At 46.3% G+C, this 24,148-nt stretch overlaps 1 protein-coding gene across 4 annotated transcripts; it reads right to left on the bottom strand.

Annotated features, from left to right (window-relative positions):
- Positions 1-478: 478 nt before the first annotated feature.
- vegfaa (vascular endothelial growth factor Aa) lies at positions 479-18,943 on the bottom strand. 4 transcript variants are annotated; one of them, XM_063199625.1, is made up of 7 exons: positions 18,343-18,943; positions 16,872-16,914; positions 12,760-12,956; positions 10,598-10,674; positions 10,436-10,468; positions 4,156-4,287; positions 479-2,267 (listed from the first exon to the last, which is right to left on the bottom strand). In XM_063199625.1, exons 1-7 carry the CDS (start codon positions 18,406-18,408, stop codon positions 2,246-2,248), a joined length of 570 nt encoding a protein of 189 aa, XP_063055695.1. In that variant the 5' UTR covers positions 18,409-18,943; the 3' UTR covers positions 479-2,245. The 4 variants fall into 4 exon arrangements, 3 of the variants coding, with proteins under 3 accessions (XP_063055695.1, XP_063055696.1, XP_063055694.1); XR_010034973.1 differs by lacking the exon at positions 479-2,267 and adding an exon at positions 6,668-7,235 and having other exon boundaries at positions 4,201-4,287; XM_063199626.1 differs by lacking the exon at positions 4,156-4,287.
- Positions 18,944-24,148: the final 5,205 nt, after the last annotated feature.

Genomic DNA, 24,148 nt, shown 5'->3' with positions numbered 1-24,148 from the left:
TAGGCGGTTTGGAAACTATGAACATTTAGCACATTTCACTAAAAGGATAGTATACTAAGGAACGAAGCCCTTAGGAATCAAAACACCCTTGTCCAAAATGCATGACATGATGTGTGTGTGGTTCCTTAACACTAGTTTAGGCCTATTCATTCGTCTACAGAAAAAAAGATCATATATTTTTCATATCTTTTTTTCAGCCCTTTACAGTACAGAAAAGTGTTTTGAATGCCTAATGTTAACTGAGCTATGCTATGACCAAAGACAGTCATAGTTTATCTTTAGTCTTATGGATAGGCCAACATAGGTGTACAGTACAGTATATTTTTTGAAGCACTATGTCTCAATTTTTTTTTTTTAAATATATGGGCTGATCGTTACTTTTTTCAAAGCAGAGACGCTGTAACTTCAAAGTCAAGATAGTGTTCAAAGACAGGGCCCAAGACAGTAATTCATTTTTCATTTAATAAAAAACAATATCTTTTGAAAATAAATATGTTTTAATAGTTTTGCTAAAAACAAAAAAACTGTTAATATTATCATCTTGAAACCAAAAATAAATATATTACTGTGAAAATATACTAAAAATGTGACTTTACATGAAATAAGAAACAAAAAACAAAAACAATATCATCACTTTTAATACAACAGAAGGTGTATCTTTATTAGCCAACAGGTCTTTAAAGTTGCGTCCGAGTAGCATTTTACTGCTGAAGTGTGGTGCCACGTCCCCTTGAGGCATAACAAGTTCAAGTGGCTGCTACCGAAGTTCTGGGCATGCTCAATCGTGTGTAGTAGTAGTACCTTGTCAGAAGGCACATTGGGTCTGCAGTCCACGACCCGTCAAATAGTCCCACCGTGTCCCATTTTCACAGGCGAAGTCATTGAGAACACAAGCAATGATGTCTGTGCCCCCATCACAACAGCGTTTCATTCGTTTTAGGAATGTTGAAAGTTTTGTTTTGTCTCTGTGAACTCTCTTCTTTCTTTATCATTTTCTTTTTCTTACAAAAAAAGTCGTCTAGTTTTCATGGATTCAACGCCAGGTAGAGTCATGACACTGACAAGAAAGACAAAGCCAAAAAAAAAAAAACAAGAACAATAACACTGAATATAAATAGATCAACTTAAATACATTGAATACTGAACAGATTCTATCATTAAATTAGGTGTAGTGTACTACAAAAAGGGATATTAGGTATGCATATAGAGATGGTTATTTTGTTTTTTTTTGCCAGGAACACTTCCTAAGAAAGTGTGCAATTTTTTTCTCTCATTTCTTTGGAAAGACAAACAGAACAAACAATTTGACCCCTGATGATGCACACCACTGTTCTCTGGCATAGTATGGAATCACACAGTTTTAATGATCACGGTTGTCTCTATATAAACCTACAGTTAATATCCCTTTAGAAGTATCTTTTTTTTCACAACCAGTCCTATTGGATGTTAGTCAATACAGTCATCTGTGACAAGGGTCTCCAGCTAGCAAGGTCAGGCAGGTCACAGGATAGAGGGAGAGTTCCACACCTCACACTGCAAAGGGTGTGTGTGCCCTAGACCGGCCATTTTCAGTCTGCCTCTCTCACACTTTGTTTCCCACGCACCACTTAGGTTGCCAGGAGGCACCTTCTCTCGTTGCACCTCTCCTTTAGGGTGACGTCAAGGTCAATAAAATATAGACATATATATATTCATAGATTTCATATATATATATATATATATATATATATATATATATATATATATATATATATATATATATATATATATATATTTCTCCACAGCAGACCCATATCCAGTGACATACATTTCGACCATTTTCGGCCTATAGCATTCTTTCAGAAAGTCTGTAGTTTTCACTGGCACTGAAGCAAATCCCATTCACGCACCGATGTGCATTCGTTCACCATTGAATGTAGTGTTTTAAATTTATATAGCAGCGGTACACATTGTCATTGTCTCTTATATATAAATATATATAATATATATCTATATATTTATACACATACACTCATATATTAAAATCAGGAAAAAAATGGGAGGATTTCTTTCAGTCTTTGTCCCCTCTGATGTGCTTTGTTGTCTGTGGTTGTTGTCTTGTTGATTTGTTGTCGATGAAGATGATGTGTTTGTGTTTTTATCTCTTTCAATATGTCCAGGGAATGCGTCCTCATGTGTAAAAGAAAGTGCTGCGCAAAAAAAAAATATATTCCTTCATTTCTTCTCCTCTGCGCTACTCCACCAATCATCTTCTTGGCTTGTCACATCTGGAAAGACACAAAAGGAGACGAGAGGTTAGAAGAGGTATCCTTCCTGTAAGAATTGAGAGAGAGGAAGACAACCTTACTCCTGCTTATCCTGGAGGTCTGAAGATGTTGGATGAGGTGGACGGTTTTATACCGCACTTTTGTCTACAGGAGTTGGGAAAACCCTTGCTATCATGTTCTATGTTAGAACACTGTGATCGATGTACAGTAGGTGTACATACTGTACATAAACATAGACATGTTCATGCATGCGTATATGCATCTACTGTATGTGTATGTGTGTTTGCATATGTTTGTAGGTATCTTTATTGGGTTGGGGGGAGGTGGTGGTGGTGGCCGGGGGGCTACATTGTCCTCCAGGATGTGCATTGTGTAAAGCTGTCTTCAACTCTTCTGGGCAGATGATAGTCCCGAGAGAAACCACACGGTTCGTCCATTAAATTAGTATGGTCACAAGTTAACATGGGCCGGACCATGAGAAGCAAGCAGCACGGACACTGTCTAATTACGATCTCAACCACTCAATTGCTAGCTCGACTCCTCTGAGTGAGTTTTGATTGACCTGATTTTCTTTTATTTGTTTGTTTGTTATCGGTTAGACTTTTGATTGGATGGTGTTAATGATGCTCGGTTGGGTTGCAAATGCGTATTCAGAAGAGCTCAACGCTCTGAAGAAACAAACCAAGAAAATAAAATTAAGAGCGAAACTCATGAGGGGGGGGCGCCAGTTCTATCCAGTGCCACTTGCAAGCAATGACATTAAATGAGCAAATGATCAAGGCATCCATAATGTCAGGCCTCAAATGGAAACAGTACACCACTTAACTGGTGCGGTTATATACTTTATGTAACCATGGTCTGGATATTGTATTACTTCTATGTTGTTATCCAATTTGAATTTCTTTGCAGGTCAAGCCAGACGAAAAATCTGAATGTCTTCACAAGAGCACTGGTGAGAATATGAGGCCTCCAGTGTCCTACAGCACCAAGCACCAACATAGTATCTGACTCTGAAGGACCAGGATCAGATACGTCCTCATTCTCGGCCTCATCCAGATACTATTGGCTTGGTGGCGTGCAACAGGTACAAGCACAGATCTTTCCACCTCACTGTACAACTATGTGGTGACAGACGCGCACGCACACACGCACGCACACACACACACGCACACACACACACACACACAATCCTGTTGCTTGGTGCCAGAATGCCCTGTGCGGTGGGTCTCGCTAGTTGCCTGACTGCTGTGTGAGTGTGTGGCTCTTGAGGTTCAACAAAGAAGTAAATGATTTAAGTTTTACATCCAGCAGTAAAGCCCCGGAGCCTACTGCTAAACTGGTCCTTTGGTTTTACTTTTCAGGGCTGAATTGAACTCTCGGCCACAGGGAGAGGCAGTGGGCGAAGGGAAACTGCGTAGTCTTTCTAAGTGTGAAATTAATCTGGTGTCAAGATCAGAGCCAACCCAGATCAAGGGTTTGGGGGGTGGGCAGGTTTGAGGCATGGGAGAGTTGGATAGGGGGGTTGCAGTGGTCTGCTTTTGACCGACGGACGGGCATTCACAGTTCTGACATCAAGCAAAGATGTCGAGCAAAGAGAAGAACTCCAAGCAAAAAAATATCAATCTGAAGGAAAACACGTACGGCACACATACACGTACACATACGTAGTACACATGGCACATGCATGAGAACAGACAGAAGAAAAGCCACACACACACACACAAACAAACACCGAGGCGACATCAGAGAAGCATGCAATTTCTCTGCCAGGAAGAAATAAACATTGAGGCATCTTGGAATCAAAAGCACAGATCAAAAGGAGCAAAAAGGGAGCAACAGGCAGACCGGCAGCGGGAGTTGTTTATCGTGACATTTGTTGTAAACAAACCTGCAAGTTCTTTCGTTTAACTCAAGCTGTCTGGACTTGCATTGTAATTGTGTGAATTTGCAGGAGCATTTACAGGTGACAGGGTCCTGCACATACAAGCGCTTTCTTCTTTCTGAGCAAGGCTCACAGTGGCTGCAAGGGAAGCAAAAAGAGGAGGAGGGAGAACGAGAGATAGAGGGAGGGAGGGAGGGAGGGAGGGAGAAAGAGAGAGTGGGGGAGAGGGGAGAGAGAGAGAGAGAGAGAGAGAGAGAGAGAGACTAAGCTAAAGCGTTCTGGGCAGAGAGGGAAAGACAGACAACTCATGCACCATCCTGTCCCATCCCCCTGCCCCTGCCCCTGGCCCCCACTCCAGCCAACACCTCCCCACACCCCACCTCCCCTTCAAAACACAACCGCTCTCTGTACCCCCTTCATCACATGATACCTCCAACCTCGAAACTCCAAACTCCTCCTCCTCCTCCTCGTTCTGAACTACAAGAACAGTGTAAGCAACTACAACCTCATAATTCTCAGGCTGGTTAAGTGTCATTAAAGTAGCACATGAGTAAAGCAAATGGGTGACACGGGCTAGTTAGACAGCCTGGCGAGGAGGTAGGTAGGTAGGTAGGTATGGGAGGCGTTAATGGAGGTAGCAGGGGATGAAATGGTTGGTCAGGGCTGGTAAGGTAATACACACAGTTAAAGAGAGACTTGTGTTAAGAAAGGAAGCAGAGACAGCTTTTGTGATGGGTGGGACGGAGAAGCTTGTGGTGGAGTCTTATGCACACATGGTGTGTCTCTCTCTCTCTCTCTCACACACACACACACACACACACACACACACACACACACACACACACACACACACACACACACACACACACACACACACACACACACACACACACACACACACACACACACACTCAGAGGCACACATGTGTGATAAGATTTCTTGGCAACATTAAAGCAACGATGAACACTTATGGGGACACACACATGAGCCTGTATAACACACACACGCACGCACACGCACGCGCACGCACACGCACACACACACACCATTTATGACAGGTTCATGTGTGATGTGACAAAGCCCACACACTTAACATTGACATTGACAACAAACAACACAGCTTAAAGTTAAAGATCCATGAGACGAGGAGGTGACACGTGTATGGCACATAGGGCGTTCCATGTTCCACGATGATTGTAATGTACAGTACATGGCGTCCCCATCCAGGGGACATGGAGGTGGTATGGTGACATGCAGCAGCAGCAGCAGCAGCATGAGCAGCAGCAGCAACAGCAACTGGTACAGGGCTCGAAAGTGTAGTTGCTAGCCAGTTAGCAACGTCCATAGTTGCCAATGGGAAATTGCATTGCAAACAGCAAAGTAGCTAATGTAGTTAGCAAGTATAGTTTCGAGAAATGCAACAGCAACAGTACAGGACTCGAGACAGGTGAACATGAGCTTGGCATTTTAATGGGCCAGAGGCTTACAAGCACAGGCTCAATGTACGTATGGATTAGCGCGCGGCACATTCTCTCCTCTCGCCCTAATCTCGCCGCTGGCACAGTCCCAGTTCGCTCACTCCTTGGTGAGATTTAAAGGAGAAGGGGTGTGGGTGTGGGGTGGTGGTGATGTGGAGCAGTAGATGTAAGGGTGAGGGTGGTGGTGCGGTGGGGGGTGGCACCAGGTGGGGGCGAGCCGAAGTAAAAATAGACTTACACGTCCTTAACTCCCTTTGGTTGAGAGGGTGCAGTATCTTTTTTATGATTTTTTATGACACTTCAGTGCTCGTGTACTTGGCGACAACAAGGAGCGGACTTGCCTTGGTAAATGTGAACACTTAGAGTCTATATTTTAATAGAGGCCACTCCAAACCATGCACTACCCCCCACCCCCCTTACAGTCGCCCACAGAACCACCACTTCCTCCCTTTCCGACGGCCTCCTCTCTTGTACTTTGTACTTTGGCCTTTGTCATGTGCAAGCCTCCCTTACACAGTCCCCTGCACACGCCATATAGCCACATTCCCACATACAACATTGCGGCACGAACGGCCATTGAAACCAAGCCAGCCGCCCTGCTATCCACTACCTGCAATACAGCTGACCAGCAGCAACAATACAGCTATCTGGCAGTGGCAATACAGTATGTATACACATCAACAACACCACAGCCAGAGAGGAGGTGTCACGTTGAGGCTCCAGTGGTGGAACAGGAAGAAGAAGAAGAAGAAGAAGAAGAAGAAGAAGAAGAAGAAGAAGAAGAAGAAGAAGAAGAAGAAGAAGAAGAAGAAGAAGAAGAAGAAGAATGTGGACAGGGAGGATGGGAAAACAAGAAAGACAAGGAGGAGGAGAAGGAGAAGAAGAACGATGAGGAGTAAGAGGAGGTGAAGACTGTGCCTCAGCCTGCTCCTCTCTGGCTGGTTAGTGTCCCCTTAAACAAGCATACAGTACAGTAGAGAGAGTCATGCGGACGGACGTGACATGATGTGACTGTGACATGACTTGAGAGGCCAGTTACCTGCCAGCCCCCCCTCTCCGCTGGCCATCACCACACTGTCACCACACTTCGTATCGCGTTAGCCTCTAAGTAGGGGTGGGGGTGAGGTTCTGGTGTCGCGTTCATGCTACAATAAATAGGACGCACAGTGGAGTGGAGAGCTACCAGTCAATGAATGAAAATGATTGGAATGGGTGTGGGGGGGGGGGGGGGGGGTTGTCAAAGGTGAGATGTTGTTTTGTGGAAGGGGGCAGGGGTAAACGGATGGTGAGGGATGGAGAAATTAGGGGTGAGCTCTGTCCCTTGGGGACATGTGTGTCTTTTTGTGTTTTTGTTGTCATGGTATTGTTCCGCGTCGCCTTGTCACTTGTCTCAGTCTCGAGGTTTTATGATTAGTATTCGTTACTAGACGGAGCAGAGTAGCTCCGCGGCCAGCAAGCCAAAGAAGATCAAGAGAGAGAGACTGCCCGTGTGGCCCAGGAGCTGAGCGTGTGAAGCGCTGGTGTAGAACTCCAGCCTGACGCCGGACGCCTCCCTCTCTCTTTTTCTCTTTCTCTTTAGGCCCTTGCCCCTCCCCTCCCTGGGTTTTCTGGAAAACAAGACAGGACAGGAGAAGGAGGGGAAGAAAAAAACAAAATTGCAAGACAGAGGAAGGAGGAAACAGAAAGGAAAGACAGACAGAAAGAAAGAAGGAAAGAAAGAAAAAACGTCGTCTAAATATCTAAATTGAACCAAGAACAGTCATGCAGAGATATATCAATGAATCAATACTGTTTTTTGAGAGCAGGAAATGAGAGAGCCTATATTAAGTCTCTGACAGGAATCAACACAGGAATCTTTAAGTAGAGTTATCGAATGGCTATTTCTGTATGGCTGTGTGTGTGTGTGTGTGTGTGTGTGTGTGTGTGTGTGTGTGTGTGTGTGTGTGTGTGTGTGTGTGTGTGTGTGTGTGTGTGTGTGTGTGTGTGTGTGTGTGTGTGTGTGTGTGCGTGTATGTGTGTGTGTGTGTGTGTGTGTGCGTGTTTGTGTGTGTGTAAATGCATACAGTCGTGGCAGATATGTACAGTGAGAGACATAGAGCGATAGTGAGAAAGAGTTTGACTTGCTTCATGGGTTGTTAATTGTGCAGGTTAGTTGCTGGTCATGCATGTGTGTGTGTGTTTGTGTGTGTGTGTGTACACGTGTGTGTGTGTGTACGCGCGCGTACATGCATGTGTACGTGTGTGTCACAGGTTAACGCGACCTCATGCGAGTGCATCTCTTAATGGAAAGGAACTGGCTCACTGACACAGAAGATCTATACTCGTGGTGTCCCACTGACACCCCCCACCCCCTCTTACCCATCAAAGAGATCTGCCTACGTGCTAAAGGCCAGATCAGTCCAGTCCAGGCCAGGCCCCCACCGCCCCCACCACCTCCACCATCTTCATGACAAATGGATTTGACTTAGCCCTCTAAGTTAACATGATCCTATGGCCAGCCATCCCTTCTTAGCACCTTCGCCGGCTTCGAAAGATGCAGTCGCCAACACACACACGTACACATACACGCCTCATCCAATTAGGACAGGTGACATTTCCTGGCTGCCTCTCACAACAAGTAGCACAATGGGATCAGCGCACTCAACACTTCCTCACACACACACACACACATGACACACCAAGCACACTGTAAAACATCGCAGCCAGTTAAACGTAAAAAAGTTAGTTGCCCTGCTGACCTAAGTTTGTTAGTTAACTCAACTTGAGAAATTGAGCCTCGAGTTGAGTGAACTTGCAAACTCGCAGCAGCAAGGGAACTTACTGATTTACGTTTAACTCACTCAACTCAACGCTTTCTCCAGTTGAGTTAACTTACAAACTCAAGTCAGCAGGGCAACTTACTTTTTTACGTTTAACTTTCTAGCAATGCTTTAAAGTGTACACACACACACACACACACACACACACACACACACACACACACACACCATGCAGTGCTCCAATACATCACCAAAAAATTACATGAAACACATGAGCATGAAAGCTCCTCCAGATGAAACTGACCAAGTGCAATGTCCGCCGACCCGACCCACCACACCCACCGCACCCGACACGCTCTCGTGTGCTGCTGCTCAGCCACTATTTACAATGCTAAAAATAAAAATGGGTTAACTGAATGACACCTGCTACTAAGATTAGCGACTCTGGAGGCAACCTAGGTCAGACTCTGGCAACCCGAGAGGTAGCCAGGTCGTCGTGTGGGCCTGTGGGTGGTCTGAACGAGACTTTACCATCCCCCCAAAACTTCTACAGTACTTCCCACCCCCAAACTCATCACCATCCCTACAATCTGCATGCTGCAAGAATGAAATTGGTCGTATTGTCGTGAAAATGTGCCTCATGCCATGTCACATAAAGTAGCTAGGTGGCTAGGTAGAGAGCGAGACAGAGAGAGACAGAGAGAGAGACAGAGAGAGAGACAGAGACAGAGACAGAGAGACATATAGACAGATAGGCAGACAGAGACAGAGAGACATACAGAGACACAGAGAGAGAGACACAGAGAGAGAGACACAGAGAGGGAGAGACAGACAGACAGAGGGAGAGAGAGACAGAGAGAGACAGAAAGACAGAGAAAACTCTCCCTGGGTGAGTGGACCTATAAATGGCTCCTCTTATCAGGAGAGTTAACGCACCGAGAACACCCACAAGACAACGCACCTGTCTGGTTCTTTTCCACCCGTAGGGAGGGACGACAGTGAAACGACCACATGTCTAGACCCAGACTGAGGTGAGGTTGAGATGGTAACACAGTAGTGTGTAATGCTGCACCATCAATCTCAATGACTCTCCAGACAATAGTGATAGATAGTAGGCCAGTAAAAATTGGACTGGTGTAAAACAGTGATACGACGACATGGCATGATGTCAAGATAGGGAGGAGCTGAAGAGTTATAGGTGGTTGCCAACAAGTCGTTTTATGAGGCACGTACGATAGGGAGAGTTTGTTGATTTTTGGGGTGTTTAGGACGGTCCTGAAAGCTCAAACTCACAGAGTCCCTATTATTACAAAGCTCTCCAGAATCATGCACTCCCCCCCCCTTCTCTCTCTCTCTCTACAACTCCAGAGTCCTCCACTCCCCTTCTTTTTTTCTCCCCACAGCTGAGAGGCCCTGGCACTGAGAGACACCATCCGTCACGAGTTGTAAAGATACTGCACTCTCACCACCAACGGTGCTGCTTCACTTTAGCTTAGCTTTAGCGTTAGCCAAGTAAAAGTTGAATCCGAAACTGTTCACATATTCACTGCATTGCGGATTACTGTATGTAAAGAACAAGGCGATGTCGCTAGCAACCTATCCAGTGAACGGTTGAACATATTGGACAGGGCCCAGGTAAGGGCTTAGGGCAACAGGTTGTCCAGCTGACTGCTTCTCATCTTTGGTCACGTGGCATGTGGCACACCTCCCGTCTCTTCTCCCCACTCACCCCGTGTGTGTGTGTGTGTGTGTGTGTGTGTGTGTGTGTGTGTGTGTGTGTGTGTGTGTGTGTGTGTGTGTGTGTGTGTGTGTGTGTCAACAGCCTCAAGATGCATCTGGGACATATTTGCATGAGGAAAACCCACAGCTATTGCCACAGTGCCACACAACCACGCCATACCACATCACTTTTACTTCAGGAAATAGGGGCAGCAATGACCACACAGCAACTGCCAATTTCCCCAACCCCTCTTCCCTGCACCCCCCCCCCACACACACACACACACACAACACAACACATGACACAAACACAAGAGAGTTACACTTACTTTTCTTTCTTTACTTTCACTTCTTGCTTTTGTCTGTAACAAAAGAGATAAAATGACAGTCAGACTACGTTTCAGTCAGTTCATATCACTACACACAGGTGCAGTGCAATGCTACAAATGGATTTTAATAGTGCTTCGTGTGACAGGTCACAGGACACTTACTGGCACGAACACGTTGTGTGTTCCGTGAAACTCATCTGTAATTGATGTTGCGATCTGTGTGGATTGCTTCGCATTAGCTGCAAGGGGGGGGACACAAAACACAGAAAAGAGTTTGCAGGTTAGAAAAAAAATGTCAAGGAAACTTTAGGTTACGTCTGTAACCCTGGTTCTCTAAGGGAGATGAATGAGACACATTCTCTTCGGTAAATGCACCTGGGAAGGTTGAATCCCAAAGGAGATGTCGAGTAAATCGACCGAAAGAGAACCCCAGTTTCTCCACAGTTCCTTTGCAGTTCTAATGTGATAATTTAGTGGCATTGATACTGATGTCAGTGTTTGTGCTTGTTTTTTTTCCCCCTTCTCTGTTTCTCTCGGCATTCTCCCTCCTCCTCGTATTTTAAATTGTTGCAGACGGACGGTGACAAGCTACAAGAAACTAAAACAACCATTGATTGTATATTAGATCTAGTTTACTCTCATTGGCTCCACCCCTTTTCTGGAGAGGGGTGTGTAGCAGGCTGGGCCAGTGACTGACCACTGACCATCACACCACTCTCTGGCCACTCTGGCCACAAGTGGAGAGAGAGAGAGAGAGAGAGAGAGAGAGAGAGAGAGAGAGAGAGAGAGAGAGAGAGAGAGAGAGAGATTAGAAGTATGCACTGCAGGAAGAAGACCATGTGCTCTGGGGCATTCCTTAAGGATCCTCCTCCACTGCCTCTTACGCACATGCTCCCAGCGAAGGGGGTAGCAAGGGGAGGGGCGGGGGGGTGGGGGGCAGAGGGAAAGTGTGGGGAGGGGGGGCAGTGTGTGTGTGAGAGAGAGAAGGTCTTGGAGCAATAGAATGCAGAATGAATGAAACAGTGCAGCCCGAAGAGAAATAAAAAGATGTTTCAGACGAAGTGAACAAGTGCTGGGAATGACCACATTAAAAGGGCAAGAGGAAGATAAACGACATAACAGAAGAGCAGAAAGGTTCATTTTTGTGTTTGCGTACCATACATGCGTGAATACATGTAACCAGAAGGTCCAGTTTTACTTTCAGCGAAAAGTGGTTATCAAGATAGAAAAAAAAACTATTATGAGATCAGTATTATGAAAAAGGGAAGACTAAAGAGAGAGAGAGAGAAGGGTTAGAAAGAGCAAGAGAGCGACAGAGCAAAAAAAGGAGTGTGAAAGCTGGGAAAGGGAGAGCTCTGCTGACCACATAAACAGGGGTGTAAACAGAGTACTACACAGGGTAAACAACATAGCTGACATGCCAACCAGGGCCTGCTGTTACCACCCACACCCCCCCCCCCCTGATTCAATGCTTGCTCCCTCTCAGGAGGTTATACACATGCACACATCAGCCCAGTACTTGGAGCACAGTAGAATGTAGCAGAGCAGGGGAGAGGGGGATAAGAAAGAGAAAGAGAAAGAGAAAGAGAGAAGGGGGGAAAGAGAAGGGACATGAGGAATATAGAGAGAGACAGAGAGGCAGAGAAATTGAAAGGAAGGAAGGAAGGAAGAAAGAAAGAAAGAAAGAAAGAAAGAAAGAAAGAAAGAAAGAAAGAAAGAAAGAAAGAAAGAAAGAAAGGGAGGGCAGGCAGCAAAGAGAGGAGAGGGAAGGATTGAGACAGTGAGAGAGAGGATGGGGCAGACAGGCAGACAGACTGAGAAAGGAGAGTGTGAAAACTGCAAAATAGACAAAAATATATCTGCACCTGTGGACAAGCTCTGTATCTCCCCCACCCCCTTTCCCCTGAAACAAATCTCTCTTTTTCTCCCTCGTCTACCGGTCTGTCAGTCACTCAGTCTCAAATTGAGTTCATTTCAAGGCAATTTGTTTCAGTTCGACCTGATTCTATTAAAGATAAGATGGACACAATGACACATTGTCAAAGCAAAAGCACAATCTCTCTCTCTCTCTCTCTCCCTCTCTCTCTATGTCTCTCCTCCTCTCCCTCTCTCTCTCTCCCTCCCACCTCTCTCGTTATCTCTTGTTGGCGCTTCAGTCCATGCACCTGCTCTCGCTAAACTTGTGTAAGTTGTGTGTGTGTGTGTGTGTGTGTGTGTGTGTGTGTGCGTGTGAGTGTGAGTGTGTATGTGATGCACCTGCAGTGTGCGTGTATATGTGTGTGTGTGCCTGTGATGAGTGCGTGTGGAGTGACTGTGGTGCTCACCTCCAGGGTGACGTTGCGCGTCTCCGTGGGCAGGCACTCCAAGGACTCGTCGCCGCAGCAACCGCCACAGCGCATCAGCACCACGCAGGACGGGTGGAAGTAGAACTCCGTCTCCTCCGGGTACTCTTTATGCACCTCCACCAGCGTCTCCCGGGGCTGGCAACTGCTCTTCTTATACACCTCCAGGAAGGGAATCACTGCAGGATGGAGCACGAGGACAAGGAGGAGGGAAATAGGAGGATGGGAGGAGGGGGATGGGATGGGATGGGATGGGATGGGATGGATAGAGAGTGGAGACAGGATTGGAGGTGGATTGATAGTTCCAAGGAGAGAGAGAGAGAGAGAGAGAGAGAGAGAGAGAGAGAGAGAGAGAGAGAGAGAGAGAAAGAGAGAAAGAGAGAGAGAGAGAGAGAGAGAGAGAGAGAGAAAGAGAGAAAAAAGAAAGAAAGACAGAGGGAGGGAGAGAGAGAGAAACAGTAGGATGGAGAGAGGGTGGGAAAGGGAGGGAAGGAGAAAAGAGAGCATAGGGTAGGATTAGGGTCAAGGTCTCAATCCAAATTCACACCTGGTTTCCAAAAAACATGATTTTTTTTTGAGCAACACATTGACCTTGGTCTGTCTGTAGCAGAGGAAGCAGTGAAAGTGCCTGCGCATGTGTGCATGTGTGTTGTGCTGGGTGGTGTTGCATTGCGTTGTGTTGTATTGTGGTGTATTGCCTTCTGTTATGTTGTGTTCTGTTGTGTTGTGTTCTGTTGTGTTGTGTAGCGTTGTGTTGCATTGTACTGTGATGTGTTCTGCTATGTTGTATTGTGGTTTGATGTGTTCTGCTGTGTTTCATTGTGGTTTGATGTCATGTGCTGTGCTGTTTCATTGATGTGTAAATGTTTTGTGTTGTGTTTTTACGGTGCTGTTTTGTTTTGCAATGTGATGTGCTGTGTTGTTTTTTGTTGTGTTGTGGTGTGGTGTAATGTGCTGCATTGTATTACGAAGAGCTGTGGATGTTGTCATGTGATGTTGTGTTGTGTTGTGTTGTGTTGTGTTGTGTTGTGTTGTTTTGTGCTGTGATGTGTTGTGTTGTGATGTGCTGTGTAATGCTGTATTGTGTTGTGTTGTGTTGTGTTGTGTTGTGTTGTGTTGTGATGTGATGTGCTGTGTAATGCTGTATTGTGTTGTGTTGCACTGTGTTGTGTTGGACCGATGTTGTCATGTGATAATGTGCTGTGTTGTGTTGTATTGTCTTGCACTGCGTTGTGTTGTGCTACGTTTCAGTGTGTTGGGTCATGGTGTGTTGTGCTGTGCTGTGTTGAGCTGTGTTGTGCTGTTTCAGTGTGTCAGGTCATGGTGTGTGGAGTTTTGGCGAACGGTAGCTGCAAACAGCAGCAATTACCCCCTAACAGCCACCTTTTCAGGCCATTACGCAATGAATGGCGTCAGCAGCACAGGGCCCACACAGCATTACACCAGCCAGTGCCGGTGGCCATCTTTCTGTTGCACCTGTCTATTCAGCTGCCAGCCATCTCCTCTTCTCCCCTCCCCTACCTGCCCTCCTTATCAGTTTTAACCCAATTACTTTACATATACTGTATTTTATTCTACAATATTATATGACATTACATCACATTGCATTTGGCAGACGCTTTATAACCAAAGCGACTAATAAACGAGGATATACTCATAGCCAGCATCCCTAGCAGATACAAAGTGCACAGGAAATATCTCCTCTTTCTTTGGCCATCAGCTCCCAATAAACAGACACAATGAAACATAAACACACATTTCAAACACACACCTTTTCAAAAACCACATGCACACACTTCATTGTCAAACAGTCATTATTTCAGCCTTTTTCCCTAGTGGTGGGGGGAAGAAGGGGTAGGGGTGGTGTGTTTCTTTGTCAAGGAGTGAGAGGTGTGGTGGTGCAGGCACTTTGGCATTTCCTTAGGCCATGCTCATTACCAAATCCAGCTTAGCAGATAAACAAAAGCACAGATCTGCAGCTCCGTGGACTAACAATGGCAACCATTGTGCACAAAACCAGGGGTCTTAATTTTTCCTCACTAACTCACGTAGCAACACACATATCCACGCAACCCGGGCACACAAACACTCCCATAGGAGCATACTCGAATGCAACCACAATAAGATACATTTATAATGATATCTGTTGACAATCAGGGCTTTAAATTAACTTTTTTTCACCACCAGCCAAAACGGCTAGTAGATGTTAGTCTTACTAGCCAAACACACCCTCACGAATGGGTCAAAGTGGTTAGTAAGTTGGTCTTTTCTACCAGCCAAACTGAATTTTACCAGCATTTTGCCGGTTGACTGGTGTTAATTTAGAGCCCTGTTGTCAATAAGTAATAATAAAATAGCAGTCCAACAAGAAATCATTCTGGCCTCTGGTCTTGTAGGCCTCCACGTTTTATTATGGGATTGTGGTCAGAGTGGCAGTTAACCACCAGGTTCTAGAATGATCAGTTCTAGGACGGACACAGCTGACTGTGACTCTGCTCTGCTCTGTGACCCCAACACCTCGTGACCCCAACCGGCAGCCTGGGAGGCAGTGACCTCAGGCACTGTGGCGCCACAGCTGACCCCTCAACCCCGACCCAACCCCTCGGAAAGAAGGGAGAAAAGTAAGCCCACCAACACGCATGGAAGCTGTTTTCTGCGCCAGTGAAAAAAGCAGACCCCACCACCACCAGGGATGTAGCAGCCAATTGTGGGCCCTATGTACAATCAGCTCCAATGGACCCCCACGTGTATCTACATAAATCGGACTGTGTCTGGGCCCCCTATACACATGGGGCCCTTGGTGACTCAGTCACACTTTACCCCCCCTGTACGACACCCCTGCCCACCACCACCCACCACATCCTCCACCACCACAACTCCAATAGCAACACCTCATTGCCCTGCTTGCCTCTGCGTAGGCCCTGGGTCCACACGGCTGCGTGCCTGTGCATAAACCAATCTCCCTCACGGAGGGCAAACATCACTGCCTCTGCCTCTCTCTCTTCTCTCTCTCTCTCTGGGATAAGGCCTGTGTTTTGGGCTGCCCGAGGGTAGGCATGTCTGCAGCACAAGGTCATTATCATCTCACGTCTGGCTCTCCTTCTCTCTCTCTTTCTCTCTCTCTCTCTCTCTCTCGCTCGCTCACTTACTTACTGGTTCGTTACACAGATGGCTGTTTTCTGTCCTTTCCTTCTATCTTACCAACAATCACACATTGCCCTTTTCTTTACACAACAACAAAAATAAACTGCCCTTATTGAAATCCTGACCTGCAACAGGTATATGAATTTGTTTTGTTTGGCAACTCTTGCAACAACTGATAGAGTCTGGTGAACATCTGATGCATGTATTTCACATGTCAGGCCAAAGCACTGATTCAATGCCCTCATATTCCTCCTCCTGCACAGGACCAAAAAAAGATCAATGTTGCTTTCTCTGCAAGGCATCGCTGTTATAGGCCAGTCCTTGTGTGGCATGTTTTATGGAAGTGGCTGCCATTTGTCATGGCTGCTGTTTGAGCTTGTCAATTAGCTGATAGTTGGCTATCGCATTAGGCCTGGCCGGGCACAAACAGTTAGTGACTTGCAGAGTTATGAAGGTCATGTGGGAGTAGGCACCGTACTCGTGGGCCTCGGTAGGCCAATCAACACCAAATACTCCTCTGCCGGCTGCAGCATGGAGCACTGACAGAAACAGACCCAAACTGACCTTGAGAGTATGGCATTTGTGACTAAGTGGGTTACATCATGAGCCAATCATAAATAAACACCACGCTGTATGAATACACAATTTTCTGACTGAAGTGTCAGGTGTTGCATGTGTGTAACGAATAATGTGTTATGTAGCAGGTTATGTAGCTTATGCTGCATTCTCTGTCCTAATATTTGCAACAGTTAGGCCTGCTTCCGTTACGACCTAGGGGAGCACTGTTCTACGCTCATGGAAATGGTAGTCGTGACATTCCACACTTGCCGCACCACCGGCAGGCGGCAGTATGCCCCGCATACTACCCTCAGTAATCACCAGACACAAATGCACCGGACGCTTTGCATATGGAAAGTGGGTTCAGTTAATGAGTTCACATGCCGCCTTACCTTCATTTTTGCCCTTTCCTCCTTCCTTGGGTATGTGAGCACACTGCCAGGAAAGAAAAATAAAACAACGTGTAAGTATTGCATTGTGTATCCTCTAAATCCTTATGGCAAGATTGGGGGAGGGTGCAGAAAAGTTGGCACGGTGGTAATTACAACACATTCAAAACGTTTGGACATTTTCATAAACCGTTACATAGGCCTATGTTTCACACAGAATTAGCGTATTACTGTAAAATACGCTATATTATCCAGCCCTGCGGATGTACTGCGATGTTGGAAGAGGTCCTCGTTGCTCTCTCGCTGCCGCTGCTGGTAAATTATAGCCAGCAAATTCCCGCCGCCGGTGCCTAATAGGATAGGCCGTCGCGTGGGATAGTCACGTCAGGTGGCGTGGACTGCTGCAAGAGCTCTGACTATTGCGTGAGAAACATACCAATTTGACCTCATCAGTCAAGTAGCTCGAAGTAATCCATCTATGTCTTTGCAAACGTATTAGCGTAGCTGATTTGGGTATTTGTCGTTAGATTCCCTACGCATGTTGATAATAGTTTACTTTACTATAATATGATATTTCAGCGTTCGCCAGTAAGTCTTCCGTGGATGGCTGATGTAATAAACAGTTAAATTCTGTGTTGTAAGCCGTCTACAACAATCATTAATGTAAAACAAGCATAGCCTGCAAGTGTTGGACGTAATACAGTCTCATGTGACTCAAAAGTTTCCATTGTTGGGCTAATGGAAAAAGTAAATGACATTGTGCAGGGAGGCGTGAGAGTTGAGCGGTGTGCACCTAGATAGTCTACCACTGTTGCTGGGTCTATTAAATTAAGTGCAAGACCGCCAATTTCATCGACAGGCTAAGGAGGTAGGTTAGGGAGATAATGGGGTGCGGAGAGAGCACTCTGGAATAAAACGATGCGTGTAAAACCCCATGTGCGCAAAGATGGTGAGGGTTTTTTTGCGCACACTTGCCGGTCGCGCCGATAGCCCCGAGTCATGTAAGAACCTTTCTGTACAAATAACACAGGCTGTGTCGTTTGGCTTTGACAGTGACATACGCTGTAGCGACTAATGTTGCACAAGAATATAAGACATCTAATACGGTGTAAGAAGGTTATTATTTAGGCTACACATGTATTGTGCTACTGGTAGAATGTGATGTGTGCTGCCCTATTTATCAGTTAGCCTATTTGTTTTTATTTCTGTTTGTCTCGAGCAGGAAACAAAATGAAATTGAATTAAAGTAGTTTTTATAGCCTATGTAGGCTACAAAATCCATACACTTTCGTTCTTAAATGTTGGTAGGCAACACTGGTGTCATGTGAGATTTCACTGATATTGCCAGAGCAAGCGTCAGGCCTAATTATTAATCGTTTGGAGGTTTTTATTAATCAAAAACAAAAATAAAATTATCTCCCATAATCAGCCCAGCTTATCACCCCCTCCCCACCGCCCCAGGCCAGGGTCTTACCTTTACTGCGGACAGATGAAGGACCGCCGCTAAAAGGAATTGTACCAAGCTGACAACAAAGTTCATGGTGAATATTCCAAAGGTGATATGCGGGTTATATGATGTCCGAATCGCTACTCTCTTGGAGAGTGAGACGCACAGAAGCAGAAAACAAAAGCCCGAAATCTGGCGATACGTTGCGCTATAGTGACACCGAACCCATGTTGGCGCACTAAAAGCGGGCACCTGGGAAATCCTAATGGAATAATGTAATGAAACTGGCTCCAAAATTATGAAAGTATAAACATCCACAGTGTCTTGTCTTTCACTCTCTTCGGCGGCAAACCGGGAGACTCAATCCAAAGCAGGACAGAAAAGCCATCATTTGTATGTGTGTTATCACTCCAAAGAGGTCTTGGTCATAGGCGAATGAAGAAATATAAACTTTTAGTCTTCCAAAGCACAACTCTGTGATCAAACCCAAGAACACAGCAGAACACTCGACAGACGCTTCTGAAGGTGAGAATTGATCCAGTAAAATCTCCCAATTGAAATTCGGCTGAAAATCGTTTCCTGTTGCCGTTGTCTGTTATGTTTTGTCTTTGTTGCACTCAGACCTCCAGCGCTGAATAACTGCGGAGCTTGTCCTTCACCGCTCTTTCAGTAGTAGCGCTGGGAGGCGGGGCACGTTCGCTTGCTTGGAGGAAAAGAAGACTGTAATGATTTCAGCAAGGCTTCCAGTGAATCATATGGGCTAAAAAAAAATCTTAATGGGATATGACCATCACTGATATTCGGAATGTAATTTATTTGTGACTTGATCGGTTAGCCTACATTACAACATACCAAGGCATATTAAAAAAAAAAAAAAAAAACAGGAGAAAGAAAGCGACAGAATTTCAATGGAATTGCGTAGCCTACTTCAAGTCTTCTTTGAGTTTTGTCTTCTTTTTAGGTAAATGTGTCATGACAGAGAAGTCTTTACAAGGACGCATTATTGTCAGAAGGACAAAGTGCGAAGATATGCGCAAAGGCAACTCATGGACTATGTCCCAGGGCACTGCAGAGAAGACATTGGTCGAGCGTTATGCAGATTCACAACGTCGTGGCATGGGCTCCGCGCGCTCTTCTGTCGGCTTTTGCCGTAACAAATGCTACGAACTGCTGTATTACTTTGGTCAATAGCCCCACCGGCGAACGGTTATCCCGCATATTCCTCAGTTCAATTCCATCATCTGGAAACGAGCTTTTTTAAATGACAGCAACTTGGACCCATCTGTAACTGTCAGGACATGGCAGAAATCATTCAGTACAAGACGAATGTAGTTAAACATGTCAGTAAATTGTTTTATGCAAGTCCTAGCTTGCTGGGTATTAATATTTCATTCGCAAAGTCTATGTGTTGGCAGAAAGGCTGTAACCTACAACGACGTTCAAATACATTTAGGCCTACAGATACAATTCTAAAGCAAAGGTAGGCTACACCACTGGTGAAATAATTTCCATTTCTACAGCATACCTGGCATCCAAGGTCAATGGAGCAGGTGGTTTGATCAATGGTGAGACTTACTTGATTCTTGGCGTTAATGTTAGGCCTAATTATAGCCTACTATGATCTGAGCTGGGATATATTGGTTACATGGGGAGATGGTGAAGGCGTTGGGATGGTGCAGGGGTAGTTGTTTAGTTAGCTGGGTGGTTGGATGGGTGGGGGGTTAAGTGGCACCCCTTCTGGGCTGATGGGAAGAGAGTAGAGGGCTAACCAACCACTTCACCCCCCACCTCAAATGCACACAGCAAATCACCCCCAATACTACCCCAACCCCCTCCTCAACATTCTCATGTTATACACACAGGGACACACATGTGTGCCCCCCAGTCAACCCATTAACACTTTGGGTTCACCCCACCCTCAACACACACACACACACACACACACACACACACACACACACACACACACACACACACACACACACACACACACACACACACACACACACACACACATGCACTCGCGCACATACACAAGCATGGCCACTTATTCCGTCTTTGTACCTCTGGCTGAAGAATTCTTGTTCCTCATTCACCCTCCCGACGGCAAGACATTCTTCTGAAGCAGAGATAGCTTACTGCTCTCTCTCTCTCTCTCTCTCTCTCTCTCTCTCTCTCTCTCTCTCTCTCTCTCTCTCTCTCTCTCTCTGCTCCTTAGAGCCTCTCCAGAGGGTTGCCATGGTTGCTGGCCACTCAAATGTCCCTCTTGTCCTTGCGTGGCTCCTCTGTGTGCCCCTTGTGAGGGCCTGAGGAGTTCCCCTTCTCCTCTCCTCTCCTCTCCTCTCCTCTCTCCACCTCGCCTCTCCTCTTCTCCTGTCTTCTCCCCTCCCCTCCACTCCTCTCCTCTCCTCTCCTCTCCTCTGTCCTCCTCTTCTCTGCTTGCCTATCTTCTCATCTCCTCTCCTTGTCACTTCTCCCCTTTCCCCTGCTTTGACTTTCCTCTTCCCTTCTTCTTCTTCTTCCTCTCCTCTCCTCCCCTCCCTTATGCTCTGCTCTCTCCTAGTCGTTTGTCTCCTCTCCTCTCCTCTCCTCTCCTCTCCTCTCCTCTCTTGTTTTCTCCTATCCTGTCCTGTCATCTCCTCTCCTCTCTTCTCTTGTTTTCTCCTATCCTGTCCTGTCGTCTCCTCTGCTCTGCGCTTCCCTCTTGTCTTTTCCTCTCCTCTGCTCTCCTCTCCTCTCCTCTCCTCTCCCTTCATCACGTCTCATCTCCTCTCCTTTCCTCTCCTCTCCTCTCCCTTCATCACATCTCCTCTCCTTTCATCTGTTCTCCTCTCCTCTCCTCTGCTCTCCTCTCCTCTGATCTGCTCTGCTCTCCTCTGATCTGCTCTCCTCTCCCTTCCTCTCCTCTCATCTCCTCTCCTCTGCTCTCCTCTGATCTGCTCTCCTCTCCCTTCCTCTCCTCTCCTCTGCTCTCCTCTGATCTGCTCTCCTCCTCTCTCCTCTCCTCCCCTCTCCTCTGCTCTCATCTCCTCTGTTCTCCTCTTCTCTCCTCTCCTCTTCTCTTCTCTTCTCTTCTCTTCTCTTCTCTTCTCTTCTCTCCTCTCCTCTCCTCTCCTCTGCTCTGCTCTGCTCTGCTCTGCTCTCCTCTCCTCTCCTCTCCTCATCTCTCCTCTCCTCTCCTCTCTTCTGGCACCCCAGACTGTGGCCACTCCAGATCCCCTTCGCCTCTGCTAATTAGCTAACTGGGACGGCCCAAAAGACGCTGAAATATCAATTTAATTAATAGCAAACTCTGGCCAGCCATTAACACATGCAGAACACACAAGACACATGCAGAACACACAACGCACACACAAGCGCACGCACACACACACACACACACACACACACACACACACACACACACACACACACACACACACACACACACACACACACACACACACACACACTGTCTGTCTGACTCTATCTCTCTCTCTCTCTCTCTCTCTCTCTCTCTCTCTCTCTCTCTCTCTCAGACACACACACACACACACACACACACACACACACAGATATACTCACTCTCTGTCTGACTCTCTCTCTCTCTCTCTCTCTCTCTCTCTCTCTCTCTCTCTCTCTCTCTCTCACACACACACACACACACACACACATTCAGGAGAAGCTTCTCTTGTCTTGCCAGTACATACACGATAATCAAGTGGGACAGGGTGCTTCACACACACACACACACACACACACACACACACACACACACACACACACACACACACACACACACACACACACACACACACACACACACACACACACACACACACACACACACCTGTGTCTCGACTCAGATTATTGCAGGTGTAGGTGTACCCTCAGACCCTTTTGGCCATAGAAACAGAAGCACCAGTAAAGCCTGTTCTGGGCACACTGAACATTAAAAGCATGTTGGAAATGTTGGATTCAGTTAGTATACAGTAAGACAGATGTGTAATGAACTTGGCATCTCTCTTTCTCTCTCTCTCTCTCTCTCTCTCTCTCTCTCTCTCCCTCTCTCTCTCTCTCACTCACTCACTCACACATTCACACACACACACATACACACACACACACACACACACACACACACACACACACACACACACACACACACACACACACACACACACACACACACACACAAACACACACAATCATGTCGCTGGCAGTGAGGAGGACATGGTGTAATTGTGAGAGCTGCCCGCAAGGCCAGGCTAACCCGTGCACTGATATAATGTGAGTATAAACATCCCATGTCTGTTCGAACATGCCATCCCATGTCCCCTCTCGCCCATGTCCCCCCACGCACCCACCCTCTCCGTCCCTTCCCTCGCTTTCAGCTGTGCCTCAGACATTTCCTTCATGTTTGCCTTTGTCATTGTGTGGAGAGATAGCAGCGGAAGACAAGAGTTCGCTCCTGAACAAAGCCCCCTTCATTGACTGTGATAGTATCACAGAGGCAGTTCGGGACAGCTAGAGGAGATTGAGGGTTGCATGCGGTGGATGGAGGCGTGCTGCATTTTCATCCCTAGAGGGCGCTGTATCGCATTTGCAGCATAGACCAAAAAAAAAAGGGAAAAGAAACATTCTGAGCCAAAGACATTTCTGTGTTGACATTATAGAATAACACATTTGCACTGCAAACAGGACTGTATCCAAAACAAGAAGCTGTGCGCATTTTCGTGTTTGATTGTGAACAGGCCTCTCAAATGACAGATTTTATGGGCTTATGCTGCACTGCTAAGTGCCTGGCCCTCAGTCTCCCCGTGTCAGTCACAGAAGACCAGAGCAATGCGGGATGTTCAACACAAGAACGTCACTGCAGGGCGATGACTTGACCCGTAGGGAAAGTATGGGACGCATCAGCATTGACCTCATGACGTGAAAGAAAAGGAGTATTATTACGTATTGTTGGGATTGCATGAAAGCATGAAAAAAAAGCATGAAAGCCCTTTGGGAAACTCCAACTCCCATTGTCATTGTGACACAGCACACACTGCACACTGCACACAACGAAATTGCATTTATGCCTCACCCGTGCAAGTGGGCAGCCCTCAGTGGCGCCCCATGGGGAGCAGTGCGGTGGGACGGTACCATGCTCAGGGTACCTCAGTCATGGAGGAGGATGGGGGAGAGTACTGGTTGATTACTCCCCCCACCAACCTGGCGGGTCGGGAGTCGAACCGGCAACCTCTGGGATGCAAGTCTGACGCCCTAACCGCTCACCCATTACTGCCCTTACTGATTCATCCACATACTGTGCATTTACTCCCCCAGTAAGTGCATAAATAACAATAAGTAGGTTGTCAACCAGAAGGAAGTTTGCAAAGTAAAACACAAATGTGTAGCACAGTCCACACATAAAACGTGAATCAAGTCTATATATAACCAAAGTCCTTTTGTGCAGTCATCACCCAGCCTCAAACCCATGACCTCACAATAAAACCCTCCCCTACCAACTCAGATGAACTTAACCTTGGCGGTGCATTGTTTTCAGAACAATTCCTTCGTATGTACACCCTACGCTTGAGGCTATCCTTCATACATGCAAGTAATCGCATTAATGTGTATGTAGCCAATAGCATAGTTTGTCCCGTTATCCCCTTACTTATTTAAATCCTGCCCTGACATGGCTCCTGTGTATACAGTGTTTGTTATTCATGCTAGTTGCTGGACATCTCTCCCTACTGCCAAGCTGTTAAAAAAAGTGGCCAAAGAGTGGTGGAGGATGTGTCAAAAACGCTGAAACTGCAAATGAAGAGTTCAAATGCAAAACCCCCTAACTCCATTTCTGAAGACC

The sequence above is a fragment of the Engraulis encrasicolus genome, chromosome 5 (assembly GCF_034702125.1).
Source record: "Engraulis encrasicolus isolate BLACKSEA-1 chromosome 5, IST_EnEncr_1.0, whole genome shotgun sequence".
NCBI lineage: Eukaryota > Metazoa > Chordata > Actinopteri > Clupeiformes > Engraulidae > Engraulis > Engraulis encrasicolus.
This window is presented reverse-complemented; position numbering and strand designations above follow the sequence as displayed.

Excerpts from the sequence above, each read along its gene's own strand:
- vegfaa (XM_063199624.1), bottom strand. The coding sequence starts at position 18,408 with ATGAACTTTGTTGTCAGCTTGGTACAATTCCTTTTAGCGGCGGTCCTT. Across the intron at positions 12,957-16,871 it reads AGGAAAGGGCAAAAATGAAG|TGATTCCCTTCCTGGAGGTG; the intron begins GTAAGGCGGCAT and ends TCCATCCTGCAG. Across the intron at positions 7,236-10,435 it reads GTGAAAGTAAAGAAAGAAAA|AAAACCCAGGGAGGGGAGGG; the intron begins GTAAGTGTAACT and ends CTTGTTTTCCAG.